Source organism: Dipteris shenzhenensis, chromosome 18 (assembly GCF_047967505.1).
Source record: "Dipteris shenzhenensis isolate YYH24624 ecotype China chromosome 18, Dip_SZ_1.0, whole genome shotgun sequence".
Lineage (NCBI taxonomy): Eukaryota > Viridiplantae > Streptophyta > Polypodiopsida > Gleicheniales > Dipteridaceae > Dipteris > Dipteris shenzhenensis.
In genome coordinates, this window is record NC_141613.1 from 52,815,822 (window position 1) to 52,831,445 (window position 15,624).

Below are 15,624 nucleotides of genomic sequence, written 5' to 3' on the forward strand. Positions count from 1 at the left end.
AATACTTAAGTGTGCATTTTCTAAAAGATCAAGGATTTTGACGGAAGAGATCACTTGGAATGTGAGCGTGCTGGAACACAACAAGATTTGAGCACAATAAGATTAAGGGGCATTCAAATTGTTTGCATCACCAAAGCTGTGAGAACACAATGAGATTCCAACTCAATAAGATTTAGGTCCTCCTTGATTAAATTTCAAAAATGCCTTGAAAAGGTAATGGCTGTTAGCCTAGTAGTAAGTCGAATAGAGCAAATGGGATTTTGACTAAGCCACTGTGGCAATTGACAAAGGACGATGGCTGCTGCGCTTCCACAAAAGGGACCTTTGACTTCGTCTACGGCAAAATGCACAACAACGACAAGCCGAAGAAGAAGAAAACCAAGACGCCTGCCGCGTGCCATCCCTCCCTTCCTCCTCCCCCTCCTCCTCCTCTTCCTCCTCTGATGCTTCACTCCCATGGATTCCCTCTCCAAACATCGAAAAGCTAGGTTGGATAGACGCAACGGCAGGAAAATCAACTTCGAGCCTTCAGATTCGTCTACTAGTTCCCCTACTTCGCCTCCTTCCTCCCATTCGCCTGCGTCCCTCTTGGCTCTGGACAGGGACGCTTCTAGGAGTTTCAGGGTCCTTGGGGACCAGGGAATTGATGAGCTCTACAAATACCTGGGCATTTCTGGCGGGGCTGACGCTTTTGGCATATCGGAGGAAGATTGGAATGATGGGAAAGCACGCAGAGGATCTCGACTGGGTGAACCCGTATGTACTCATTCTCCGCCGCTCGACGGGTCGTTGACGGAAAAGGAAGGCGGACGGGAAATTAATCAAAGTCCCGACAACTCTCCCCGCGGGGTGCTAAGTTTTAACGCTCACAGCATTCAATCGAACAATTCATGGGAAGCCTCAGATGTGAATCCCCTTGCGAGAGACCTTGAAGCTTCTCGAACAGTGAGCAGAGATCTTCTTTCCTCGCAAGCCAACCTTGCTCAAGATTACAACCCTGTATTCAATAGCGAAAGGTTTGCACTTCTCAAAGTACTATGTGCTTGTGTAACAACCGTTGTAAGGTCAGTCAAAATTACAAGTTGTTTCTGTGCAGGCTCTCGGGAGAAAGAGAGACGTACATTTCTACTCTCGAGCCAACATCCGATTGCGCACTGAAACTTTGGCGTTCTAAATCCGACGAAGTGTTCCGTCCTGGAATCAATGCAGACATTTTGAAGTGTTCAACGATGGAAACACGGAGACAACCCTTACTCCCTCCACCGCCAGTGCGTTTCAAGTTACCTGTCTCTTTGGTATCAACTCAACAGCTTCTGGAAAGCTTCGCGCCAGAGGAAGACGTTGATTTGGGCAGCCATGCCACAGAGCAAGTAGAAGTAGAGAGTCCCATTACTCAAGGGAGAGTACATAAATGGAGTCAGAGAAATGTGACACAGGTCGTCAAGCCTGTGTCTATTGTTTTGGATTATGAGAGGAATATACATGTTCGAAGAGATCTCGAAGGTGACCAAACTTCACGTTCTTCGAATGATGCTGGGCTGCTGCCTCAAGAGCGTTCAGCTTCTGCTCAAGAGAACGCAGTTCCTGCAGCACGTGGGGCAGCAGCAAATGTGAGAGTGGAATACAATTTAGAGATGATAAAGATTTCAGAATCTTGGAAAAAACTGGACGTGCTGGGCAGTGGCTCCTTCGGAACAGTGTACGAGGGAATGACTGCGTAAGTCTCTGTATTCGAGCTGTTTGTTTAACGATTCTTAGTTTTTAATCCATTTGTATTCTCTTTCTAGGTTAAATTACCTATTTGGTATTTCCTAGAAGCAACATTGGCCATACAAGATGATGCTCCATTTGTTAATCTCAATCCCTATTTCACCTTCGCTCCTGGCCCTCCGCCGGCCTCCCTTCCTCCTGAAGCCCTCAGCTCCCATCTAAAGCTCAAATTTTTATCTAGAGAAGATGACTATCAGGCTGTCTTCAAAGCAGCCAAATCTATCCTCTGTCTGTAGTGCCTGCATCTGCATCATTGCTTGCATCATGACTAGCAGATCAGTTGGTGTAATGGATACTATAAGTTTGGGCCCACCGATGGGTGTGGACACCACCTCATCATGGTCAATTGAACTGATTGGTATCTTTGTACTCATGGGCACCTTGCCAAAGCGGGTCGTCATCATACAATGGCTGCAGGTGGGATCTTGCAGATCTCCCACTGAGGCTGAAGGATCCAGTGGAGTCATGGAGAGGCTACTTCAGGTAGAAGACAGTTGGGGTGTCCTACTTCCACTTCCTACCCCCCTTGCTCCTCTCACAAACTTAGGAAAGAAAAGTTTTGAGGCTTTTATACCAATGTAACATAGAAGGAGCTTACATAGCTCTCTAAGTAACGGTGGCCGTATTAATCGCTGGGTGTGTAAGGGTGAATGCTAACTGAGAGAGAGAGGGGGAGAGAGATTAACGTCCGCAGGAGGCCTCGCGGGCCTATGGGACAAAGTGGGGAAAATACCAAAAGGGGAAAAAACTCATACAAGCCACAAAGGGCTGGCGCAAAGGGCGCTAAGGCCCTTGCTGAGTACTCTACTATGCTGAAATAAAGGGCTCAATAGCTTAAGCAAAATCGAAAACAAAACATGTCATATCATATCATATCATGTCATGTCATATCAGGTGCTATCTGAAGTAGGAAGAAAAGAGCTGGAACTCGAACTGGAACTCAGAATCTGAAACTCAGCATTGTGTTGGCTCGTCTATGAGCGGCGAAGATGTCTTGGATCTGCGTATGTCTGGTTGTCTCATGCTGTGGTGGTGAAGGAGGGTGTGGTCTCCTCGATCTTTGAACCCGCCGAGCTATGTTCAGAGTGACCCCTCGTCTCGGGCGATCTCCTCTGAGGAAAGCTGTGATAGGTAAGACCTCAATCAAGTGTGCTCTGGTCGCTCTCCGTGTCATGGGTAGCTTCTGCAATCCTCTCTCAGCAATCCATACCGCTTGCATATCAGCTAGCTCCTCCTCCACCCCACTGTGTCGTGGAGTTGACTCAAATGCATAGAAATCTGTGACATGCCGTTGTGTCTGGTCAGCCTCTGTATATTGTGGTTTGGTCCCCTTATGCTGCTCCCCGATCTGTTGTAGCAAGGTCTCCCTGTGGCGGCGCATCTCAAGTAGATAGAGCCCAATGTAGACGTGGTCATGGAAGTGGCTCAATCACGATAGTGGGCCGAACTCACTCGCATCCTGATAAAGACAGTGGTATTGCCCCCGGATCTCGTAGTAGGCGGGGTTGGCACAGAGAAAGTGCTCCTCTGTCTCAATCTCTCCTAGTGTGCATAGCATGCAGATCCGCTGCTCTGTGGTATACGTGTTGCTCTCCTTGTCTCAATCCTCAGCTGATGGGATGAAACCCGCATTTGCCGAATGGCGATCCTTAATGCGCGTGAGACTCCCCTGTCCTCGAGATATTAGGGTCTGATGATGAATCCCTCCTCCGAGACTCTCAAGAAATGGTTGCGGTAGAATTGGGTCTTGGTGGGGAGCTCCTGATCTCCCTCACAAGCCCGAGATGTATGGAGCTGGAGGAGGTCTAACTCATCTCGTAGAATGGACTCAGGGGGTGCATCCATATTGTATTGAAAGGGAGGGAGCCTGTCCATCTGAATCCCGTGTCTGGCAAACCATGTGGATATACATGCATACCATGTGTCCGTCCTGCTCTTAGCTAGTCGTCTGGATGACTTCAGAGCCAGCCTCGGTAGTCTCCACAGGGGCAAGTCCCAGACTCTGTGAATGAATGTCAGTGTCTGGAAGATGGCATCAGTTTGTAGTGGTGTCATGACGAACTCTGCCTGTATTATCTCATGTGTGCGTGAGAGAGAGAGCAAGGCCCTCACTCTCTACCTAATCTACCCATGTGACATGAGGACATGTTGACATCCAACAATTCCATGTTGGTCCAAAAAGAGTTGAAATTATTATAGGCTACGTACAATCTGATAGTCAACTGGCATTTACATCAGTTTAAGACTTAGAATCTTTGGGTCTAGATTTGAAGTCTTTGATTTACACTTTCCCATCTCTGTCGTTCCGAGCTTCCTTCAACTTCACTCTTTGCAGTTCTTGGTTTGAGCTTAGTCAGGGTGAGCTCCTCTGAGATTCATGTCCTGATGCGTCACGGGCATCCACAACCCGTGGTATGCTAGGGTGCCACGTCAGCAGCCATACATGCTGCATCAGCGCACAGTCAAGCACCATGTCAGGCACCACATCAGCACCAGGTCAGCCTGCTACGTGGCAGGTGGTGAACTGCAGCACATGTCACGACCTGTGACGTATTCCTTTCTCTTTGTAGACTTATGGATGGTTTAATGAATGGACACTTGTGGAAGGGTATGACCTTTCGACGGGACACTTGCCCTTTCGACGGGACACTTCCTAAGAGGCACAACTCTTGCCCTTTCGATGGGACACTTCCTTATGAGGCACAACCCTTCACAAGAGACATTCTAATGAAGAGACATTCCTATTGTAATGTACCCTCTCATCAAGGGTCACACCCTTCACAAGGGGTACACACCTCTTCATGCACATACCCTTTGGAGTACACACCTTTTCATGTGTGACTCTTCACTCTCTATATAAGAGAGGCCCAATTGTATGGATGACACAATCACATCCACCCTACAGACATTCAAGCAATATCATTATTCCTTTGCTCTCTGCTATCTCAGTCTCTTTTCTGTTCCTTAGCACAGTTCTAAATATAGTAAATCTAGGATTTGTTACAGTGGTATCAGAGCAAAATTCGCTCCTGCCTGTAGGAAATGCCCCCCACCTTCTAGCGTTGATCTGATACATTTTTGCCGCTAGAAGGACATCTGTGCACATTGTGCATGGAAGAGATGGAGAGGATGAGCGTAAAATTTTTTAACGCCCACCCGGCCTAAAGTCATCCTGGCCTCTCCATCTCCCTCACATCACAAGTTGATGTGAATGGACATGACCAAAATCGTGTCCTTTCAGGTGCTTGGGCTGTCCCAAAACCAAGGGACGCACCTTTTCCACCATGGGACACACCTTTTGGTGACGAGTCTCGACTCCTCAGTCATGGGACATACCCCATCGTGGGCAAAGGGACATACCTATTTATGCAGGGTCACACCCCTTTTAACAATAGGGACACATCCCCTCATGAACAGGTGCACCTATTCCAAGGGTCACACCCCTTCGAATAGGCACACCTCCTAGGCCCCAAGTACCTACAAAAGGGTACCTAGAGGGGTAAAAAAGGGAAAAAAATAAACCCATCCCCTATCCCTAGGTTTACCCTAGCTACCTAGGGTTAACTAAACCCCCCATTTGATTTTTGGGGCAACTAACCCATTAGGCAGCCCTAGCGAAAAGTCGCAGCCTCTCCTTCAACAAACAAAACTGTACGGCAGGTTGTGTTCCACGAGACACGAAGATATCCGGAACACGATATTCCTCAGGAGTTTGCTGTTCATTTTTGGAGAGAGTTCTACCCTTCACCTTCGGCATCCCCAGGGTACTCTCCACCTCCTTCAGCTCCCCGATATCCTCCTCTACAGGGTGTACCTTCTCCCAGTCAGTATTTACATCCTGAAGGCACTCCCTCTCCTGGATATCCTCCTCTTCCGACAGCAGCTCCTTATCCTTTTTCAGTTCCGTGGACTCTATCACGAGCAGTAACACCTTTTTCAGAATCTCCAGTGTTACCTCCGACAGGACCTCCCTTACCAGATTTTCACGGGTGGTTCCATCCTGTCTCGCCTGCCCCCTCCAATATGAGCAACCTCAAGGAGCAGCCCGAATTCTCTTCCAGAAATGGTACAAACTAGAGCGCAAGTTCGCGCTTTTCTCACAGGGATCTCCGACATGTCGCACCGCTCGCGTGAAGCCTCTCCAGAGATTAAAGAATCAAGTCCCAAAAAGGCCCCTGAAGGCAATGTCCAAAGTGAATCACTATTGCAACTTCAAATATCTCAGCTTCAGGACAGCATCTCTGACTTGGTTCAAAAAGTTCAACAACTTCAAGATTCTCGAAGTCCAGCACATACAGAGGATGACGTGACGCAACCAGACGACGATGTGGACTCTTTCCCACCAGAGGTAGAAAACACTGAACTACGTGCCCTCTACCGATTACTTCAAGCTTCCAAGACTAAACGACTTGACGTCAAACTTCCGGAAGCCTACACTGGTCAACGCAATCGCCGAACTGTTGACCAATGGCTCGCTAAAATGCGCATGTATTTTGACACTGTTGACCTCACTGAAGGCAAAAAGATCGCCTTGGCAGCCTCCCTCCTGAAGGATACAGCATTTCTATGGTGGCAAAGACGCTTAAAGGACGGAAAAGTTGTGTTAACATGGGAACGTTTTGAACACATGCTCCGTAAGCAGTTTGTACCTGCCAATGCGGACTTCCAAGCATGTTCAAAACTCCGACAGTTGGAGCAAACGGGTTCCCTGTCTTCCTATATCTCTCAGTTCACCACATTGGTGCTGGAGATTGATGGTTTAACTGAGGATGATCGCCTTCATGCTTTCATTTCAGGCCTACATCCCTCGTTACGCATTGATGTTCTTAAAGCAAACATCACCACCACAGATGGCGCTATTGCTTACGCAGAGCGCATTACAGATTTCCTAAACACAGGGAAGCAGAGTGCTAATCGCACACAGAACTCTCCTATGGCCAAAGGTGCTCGCCCTCAAGATAATACCAGGTTTCGCAAAAACTTCGGTAATCAAGGTCAGTTTCGCAAAAACTTCGGTAATCAAGGTCAGCGACAGTCTCAAGATCCCCAGAAGCCTCAGAAATCATTTGCTGGATTCCAACAGAAGCACTCCCCCAAGGATCGTGTTTCTTCTTCTTCACAAAGTCATTATCGACAGCCCCAACATAAAGGTGTGGCCACTGACAAGAAGAACAACTCCAGCTCCAAAGGACTTTGTACCATCTGTACAGGCGACCATAGATGGTTCGATTGTCCCAAGCGACCAAAGCAAAATTCTAATATGGAACCTAGCACTTCCCCAAAAGAAGATGCTACCTCAGCACAAGACAAGAAAGGCAAAGCTGTTCGAATGGCGAATACCATCCACCTGAGCCTTGCCAGCAACCCCGAACCTTCCCTGGCTACTCAAGTACTTTGTGTTCAAGGATCGATTCGTGGAACAACGGTCACCATCCTCATCGACAGTTGCTGTTCTCATAATTTCCTAGCCAGTTCTGTGGTCGATAAACTTCGGTTGACCACCAGTCCTAGCCTCATGGACTATCAGATTGAACTCGCAAATGGAACAACTTTCTTGTGCAACACCAGGATTAAAAACTTGTCTTTTCGCATCCAACATTATACAGACAAGTTGAACTTCGACATTATGCCTCTTTCTCGGTACGACGTCATACTGGGACAACAGTGGCTCTACGACTATGATCCATCAATCAGTTTTCGCAGCCATACTATCCAGTTTGTCCACCAGGGAAAACTTATTGAGCTAACTGGTTCTAGGGATTCTCCTTCAACTCCAGTTGCCTCTGCCCTACAAGTAAAGAAGTGGGTTCGTAAACGCCAAGCAAAGACTTCACTTCTATTGGTTACGGCAGTCGAGGAGACACCAACAAAGGATCCTCCTGAATACCTCAACCAACCTTTTTTCCAGCCTTACCTGGATCTTTTTCCACAGGAATTGCCAAAGCAGTTACCACCTCGACGACCAGTGGATCACCCAATCGAACTTATTCCAGGCAGTAATCCACCGTCGAAGCCTCCTTATCGGGTTTCTTACACTCAAAATGAAGAAATCCAAAGACAGGTCACCGAACTACTCGACAAAGGTCACATTCGGCCCAGTCGCAGCCCTTTCGGATCTCCTGTACTACTTGTGGAAAAAAAGAACAAGTCTATGCGCCTCTGCATCGACTACCGAGCCCTCAACAAGCTCACTATCAAAAACAAGTATCCATTGCCTCGCATTGATGACCTCTTCGATCAACTTCTACATGCAACACAATTCTCCAAGATTGATCTTCATTCAGGTTATCATCAAATTCGCATACGAGAAGGTGATGAATACAAGACAGCTTTTCGAACAAAGTATGGACACGGAATTCCTTGTTCTTTGGCGAGATCTGGACGACTCCGACGCTACTTGGCAGTCTGATGAAGACTTACAGCAGTACCCTGATCTTTTACAGCAGTATTTTCAGCATCTACCATGATATTTTCTACATCAGTTCATTATCTCCACCAGGGTCTTCTTTTGAGTGGGAGGGGATGTCACGATCTGTGACGTATTCCTTTCTCTTTGTAGACTTATGGATGGTTTAATGAATGGACACTTGTGGAAGGGTATGACCTTTCGACGGGACACTTGCCCTTTCGACGGGACACTTCCTAAGAGGCACAACTCTTGCCCTTTCGACGGGACACTTCCTTATGAGGCACAACCCTTCACAAGAGACATTCTAATGAAGAGACATTCCTATTGTAATGTACCCTCTCATCAAGGGTCACACCCTTCACAAGGGGTACACACCTCTTCATGCACATACCCTTTGGAGTACACACCTTTTCATGTGTGACTCTTCACTCTCTATATAAGAGAGGCCCAATTGTATGGATGACACAATCACATCCACCCTACAGACATTCAAGCAATATCATTATTCCTTTGCTCTCTGCTATCTCAGTCTCTTTTCTGTTCCTTAGCACAGTTCTAAATATAGTAAATCTAGGATTTCTTACAGCACACCTGGTCAGTGTGGTCGGGACAGATCAGGGCCTGGGTCAGGTACAGTTCAGTTCAGGGCCTGGGTCAGATCAGTTCTACGCCTTAGAATAAAAGGCAGCCCCCTTGGCCTCATTTCTTATCCACCTTCCAGGCTATTTTAGGCAGATTTACCTCCAGCCAGCAGCAGTCGACAGGATCGGATCAGGCCAGGCAGGCAGCAGCAGTCCAGCTCCCTCCTGAGGCATCTACAGGCAGGCTTCTTTGCTTGGATAGCAGCAATCAGAGCAGCCCCTCAGGTCACAGATCTACAGTGAGAAATTTACCCCTCCATACAATACTTCTCTATTCTTTTGCAGTGAAGGTTCCCCTTCAATGCAGTACTTATTCTTTCCATCTTCCAAGACACCTTATATATTCTCATACTCATCTCACAGCTTCCACTTGTGTTTGTGAGTGCATTATTCTCTCAGTTCAGTCAGCAGTTAGTACGAGAGAGAGTGAGTTAGTCTTTCTCCCTGCTACATGGTGCCTCTCAGCATGCTAGTTTGTTTGAGAACCTTGCTCCTTGCCATCTTGTTGGTGAAAACTACCCGTGCTTGTTCCCCCTTTTGCAGGACATAAGATATGTCTTTTGATTCCCACTTGGAGAGATTGATCATTTTGATTCCCACTTGGAGAGATTGATCAATCTTGTCTTTCATGCTCCCATCTCCAACAGACCAACCCTCAGGCAACCCTCCTTGCATATAACCGCGGTATTGGCAGCCCTGGTTTCTTGTTCTTTTACCTCCTCGTAGACGTCCAATTTTGTTTGGTTTTGTTGTCCACTTGCTGTGATTTCCTGTTTCATAGACTTGAGCTGGGGGGTAACCCTTTCTTGTACCTTAGTTACAAGCTGTGGTGCAGGTGCTGCTGTTTTCCATTGTTATCCATATCAAAGATTTCCTCTCCAAAGAGGCAATTCGAAGCTTTGCCTCTTTGAGTTCTTGCTGTAAAAAATAGATCTGCTTCTGTGGGTCTAAAACAGTTGCTAGATTGCTCCATTGTCTATGGTATGTCAAGGCATGGGGGGAGGGGGAGTCTGAAGTGATGGCAGAGTAGGAGACTGTTTTTGCTGGAGTCCAGATGGTTGGAGCAGTGGCAGGTTCTTTCTTGTCCATGGTGGCCTAAGCTGTAGTGTGACTCCCCTCTTATGTAACATGCAAGGGTAATCTGATCGTGTAATTCACTGCAAGACCTTCTTTAAACCTTTAGCGAGGAATTATCGTTGTACACCATAGAGAGAGAAAGGAGATGAGGGGTAGAGAGAGAGTAGAGTCAACAACCGATTGGGTCCCCGTACCCACTGAGGGCCCCCCTGCCCCAATCAGTGGAGAATTTGCTTTATACTTGGAGAACTGAGAAATACAAAGAACACTCTTCGAGAGAGCACAGAAAACGCGCTTCTAAAGAGCTCACTGTGCACCCGTAGAGCAGATCCAAAAACCTGAGAGGCAACACCGACCACTACCGAGACCTTGATGTTGTCCACACTGGCGATGTAGGACGCTTCTGCAAGGCAAGGAGAGGCTTGTGCTGTCCACCGGAATGCAGTGTTACTGCGTGAGTGAGAGATGAAAGCTAGGAGTGATAGATCCTATAAGAGAGCTGAGAGATGACTGAAATATAGAGTTGAGAATGAGCTGTGTAAAACTCTAAGAGATAACTGAAAAGAGCTGCTGAAACAGACCCCAAACCTTACTCTGTTTGCTGTCCCGACTCCCCGTCTGATGCGCTGCGTGAACACCTTCCCAGAGGGCTGAACTGATGCCAAAGGCTGAGGCTGGTCAGAGGGCCACTAGGGGTGAGTGTCAGGTTGTTCAAAGGGGGCTGAGGAGGAGCTGTAGGAGGCTGAAGGAGGGGGGGAACTGAGTGAGAAAAGAGGGCCTAGAGGCCCCCTATTTATAGGGCTTTTGGGGCTGGTTGGCTGGTCCCTTGGCCCCATAAATGCCAGCCCTAGGCCTCATAAATGCCAGCCCTAGACCCCATAAAGGAAGCCCTAGGCCCCATAAAGGCAGCCTAGGGAGGGGTGCAGGGCAGCCTATAAAGGCAGCCCTTCCCCTGCCATTCTCTTCACTTGTTCCAGCCCTGAGGGGCCCTAAAAGGGCTCCTATCGTAGGCTGGACCTAAACCTATCCCTAAATCTATGACGGAAATGTTGGAAACATGGTGAAGGGAGAGAGAGAGGGAGAAGGTTAGGGTGTGAGGAAATGATGCTCAAATGAAGACATGACAAAGGCTCTCATTCATTCATCAAGTGTTACAAGACAAGTGAAGTACAAGCCTTATGTAGGCTACTCACTCACACACTAGCACCTAGTGCATATGGGATAAGTCCCATGATGACACGTGGCACTCACACAAGACTCACTTACATAGACTAGTACTAGATCACCTAGTACTTCACACTAACACATCACATCACCACACTCTTTGACTATGATATCTCCAACACCCCCCCTTCAGAGCAGAGGTGTGAGACCCAACACGCAAGAGTAGACCGATCCCCCCTCCACCGCAATACTGCAAAGAGCAAGTCCAACTATCCAACGCCTCCTGTGTGATAGTGACTTCTCAGTTAGCTTGCGACTGGCAAGGGCAAACCATGGTGAAGGGAGAGAGAGAGGGAGAAGGTTAGGGTGTGAGGAAATGATGCTCAAATGAAGACATGACAAAGGCTCTCATTCATTCATCAAGTGTTACACGACAAGTGAAGTACAAGCCTTATGTAGGCTACTCACTTACACACTAGCACCTAGTGCATATGGGATAAGTCCCATCTCACACAAGACTCACTCACATAGACTAGTACTAGATCACCTAGTACTTCACACTAACACATCACATCACCACACTCTTTGACTATGATATCTCCAACACTCCCCTTCAGAGCAAAGAGGTGTGAGACCCAACACGCAAGAGTAGACCGATCCCCCCTCCACCGTAATACTGCAAAGAGCAAGTCCAACTATCCAACACCTCCCGTGTGATAGTTACTTCTCAGTTAGCTTGCGACCGGCAAGGGCAGACCATCACTCGTCATCCCCCCTTACTCTGAACTGGGTGGTCAATACCATCAACCGAAGTGAAACACAATACAATCATTTTTGGGGGACAACCCAAGGCAGAGGACCTCTTATTGACTCTTCAAACATTCATTTTAGAAGGACTACTCAAGGCAGAGAACCTTTAACTCAAACATAGAAATATTTTCATTCATTTTATGTATAGCAAGGGCAGAGAACCCATGATCCCGAAGTAGTTACCACACAAGAGTGTGCACATCCTGATGCAAAGAGGTACGTCGGTGAAGAACCAAGCAAGGATGCCCTCGAATGATGTCTCGATGAAGTCCATAGGAGTAGCTACCAAGGGAGATCATGTCATGACTCAATGTGCTGATCGAAGAGGCACCGAATGCGAAGAAGATCTTCAAATTTGAGCAATTATGCCCAAAGGAGCAAAATGCCCAAATAAATGTACAAGATTGTAATGAAATTACATGAATTTTGAGAAATCCCCAAATGTCTACATGCAGGTGACTTCAATACAGCTCAAGGGATGCAAAAAACAGAAATGCCCTAAAATTTGAAAATTAGGGTTTAGCAGAAAATTAGGGTTTGGGAAAATTTGGGGCTTTTTTCTTGCAGGAGAGTGTTCTTGCAACATTTAGGAGCCCTCAAATCATAAAAGCCCTAAAAGATTTTGAAGATCTGAGCAAATATTGCAAAAATCAACTTTTAGGGTTTCGTGGCAGTTAGAGGTCCGAAATCTGCTTATGTAGATAGCTAGGCGAAAGCTGCAGATGCTCCAGCTCAGCAAGACAGCTCTGAAATACACCAAGATGCTGCAGCAGGTGTGTAGGTGTACCAAAGCGCAACAGCAGGTCCGAAACGTGTCAGGCGGCTCTCTAGAACAGCTCCGAATGCTGTAGCAGGCCACCACAATGAGTCTGGAAGCCAAGAAGCAGCCCCGAGATATCTTTGTTGAAGGCGGCTACGCAGGAGCAGCTTAGAAACGCTCGGAAATCCCTTCAAAACCTTGAATAGGTGGTCGGCTATGCTGCAGCAACCAAGGAACCCTAGATTCGGCGATGTAGAACTGCAAAACGGCCTTAGGGAACCTTACGTGCAGAAGCGTGCTGAAGAAAACGCCGACCAGCAGAGAACTGGCCGCCTAGTGCTCCAAGAGAGCTCGAATGGAGGCGGCTGGCTGTGGAGGAGGCTGAATGAACTGAAAAAAATGGAATAGCTAGAGGCGGAAATGAACAGAGGGTCTAATCGGGTGAAAACAGCAAGAAAATGGAGGTAAAACGGGGCGAAATGGAGCAGGATTGAGGCGGCTGCAGGCTGCAGGAAGAAAGGCTGAAGCAGATTTGGGTTTCGAATTAGGGTTAGGTCTAGGATGACGTGACAGCTATGGCTATGGCAGGGCTAAGTGGCTCTGATACCATGTTGGAAACATGGTGAAGGGAGAGAGAGAGAGGGAGAAGGTTAGGGTGTGAGGAAATGATGCTCAAATGAAGACATGACAAAGGCTCTCATTCATTCAACAAGTGTTACAAGACAAGTGAAGTACAAGCCTTATGTAGGCTACTCACTCACACACTAGCACCTAGTGCATGTGGGATAAGTCCCATGATGACACGTGGCACTCACATAGACTATTACTAGATCAGCTAGTACTTCACACTAACACATCACATCACCACACTCTTTGACTATGATATCTTCAACAGGAAATACTACCCTATGGTTCTCTAGTGGGTACTAGTGAAGAAGGACTGATCTTCTAAGTTGACCTAAGGTTGAGAGACAGACTTACATAGCTTGTGCCTGTCCTTGGACAAGGGCTCACAAAGGGGTCACAACATACGACAAAAACTCCTATTAGGGAACTATTACACACTTGTCAATGTAGCCAGTGTGTCACTTTGCACCCAAGTGCAAGGGTGCATGTGACATTCCCTCCTCCTTAACTTGGCGGTAGGTTCATTGCTTCCAAGTAGTCCGCCAATATCTGGGGGAACTCCTGGGAAAAATCTTCGTCCAACCACACTGCTTCATAGGTACCTCGATCACGGAAGTTGGTGTAAAACTCGCGGGTATGGCAGAGATTGGCAGGGGGTCTCATCCGTGCTCCGCACAGATGCAAAGATGAGTTTGAGCGCCAGCTCCTTATGTGGCACCCAGAGATCAGAGACAAGGAGGGACGTATGCTCGAACAGCAGACTCACATTGGTTGGGCACAGTGGGACAGTGGTCCACCAACAGGGCCCTTTGGCCGTTGGAGCAGATTACCTATGATGGAGTTTATGGTTTTCAACCTTGTGAGTGACTATCATGAGATTGAAACTGCACTATGTTGTGTTTTTAGAGGATGAGTTTGGAAATGTTCCTGGATTCATCTAGGTATATGCTTCTGCCGTATTAGCGGACATGCAAATTTCACCTTGTGAAGTTTTCGTCCAAGTTACGGCCTGCTGGTATTGTGATAATTCTTTCTATCTTAAATGGTGCGTTGCCCTATCAGCTAGATTTAGATTTAGATGCTCGTTGGGAGGACTAAAATGAAAATGTTTAGACTTCACAAGCAGTTGTAGCTTGAATGAAGAGATTTTGGACTACCTTTTGATTAGCCTTCTCCTTTAGTGCTAGCCTTCATCATGGCTGAGTCTGCCCTTCACCTCCGAAGTGCCGACAGAAACTCAGTACGAAGACTTTGTATAAATGGATGCTCAAGTATGTGTGGGTGTGTGGATTTGTATGTGTGAGAGCATGTTTTTATACTATGGTCTATACCCATTGTTGGGCGCTGATGACGTCAGTGGGGATGTCATAGTAGCTAGTCCCTGCTATGCATGATGGAGTTTATGGTTTTCAACCTTGTGAGTGACTATCATGAGATTGAAACTGCACTATGTTGTGTTTTTAGAGAATGAGTTTGGAAATGTTCCTGGATTCATCTAGGTATATACCTATGGAGACAGAGGCGAGGCTTGACGCCCTGGCGCATCTGCGAGGGGCAGGGCAGCGGATGGACGAGATTGACTTAGCCATTCCTGAGTCCTGGTGGGAAGGACTTCACGTTTGGAGAGACAGCAGATGGTTGCGGCACTTCACGTTTGGAGAGACAGCAGATGGTTGGGGCAGTTTTCCCGTACTAGTGTTCCCTTGAGGATGTAGCACGCACCCCGGCTTCTTTTGTGTAGGACCTGGAGGCCTAATTCAGCCACTCACTGAGAGAGACCCCGAGATGGATGGGAGTCTTGATTGGGTTCACTAGCAGATGATCAGAGTGGTAGGACGTTTTGGGAAGGAGTGGCACATTGACCCTCCCAGTATCTCAGAGCAGGACGCCTCTAGATGGCGCCTTTGGCTGTGGGAGGGTGGACCCCAGAGGGAGGTCCGGTGGGATCCGGGAGAGTGGTTCTAGCCCTCCAGGGGCGGCCTAGCTGAGCCGGTGGATGAGGTGCCCTTCTGTTCCTACACCACATCGATCGGCAGGAGGCTTCAGATGGACTCGTCGAGGTGGACCCCTCAGGGGAGAGACATTGGGTGACCCAGAGAGTGCCCCGGGATGTTCGCTCTAGGTTTTGGATGCGGTTGTGGTCCAACTTGCGGCCAAGGAAGATCTCATACTTCTTCTGGCTGGCTGGCCGCCCACGGAGCCTTGCCCGTCGGACCATGGTTGGAGCAAATGCGAGTGGAGGGGCAGTGCCATTGTTGCTCCGATGGTGTCCCGGAGACTATCCTGCATTGCCTGTGGAGCTGTCGTAGCGCAGCGAGGATCTCGATGAGAGCCCTCAAGATCATGACACGTATGTAGAGTCTTCA

General features: G+C 47.8%; 1 protein-coding gene across 2 annotated transcripts in view; it reads left to right on the forward strand.

The window, feature by feature from the left end:
* Positions 1 to 346: 346 nt before the first annotated feature.
* The window catches only part of MEKK1 (MAPK/ERK kinase kinase 1), a 69,749-nt gene continuing 54,471 nt past the window's right edge, over positions 347 to 15,624 (forward strand). For both annotated transcript variants that reach the window (XM_087389897.1, XM_087389899.1), the window contains exons 1-2: positions 347 to 1,016; positions 1,097 to 1,717. In XM_087389897.1, the coding sequence (XP_087246023.1) occupies positions 457 to 1,016; positions 1,097 to 1,717 (1,181 nt within the window). In that variant the 5' untranslated portion in view covers positions 347 to 456. The remainder of the gene's footprint in view (positions 1,017 to 1,096; positions 1,718 to 15,624) is intronic.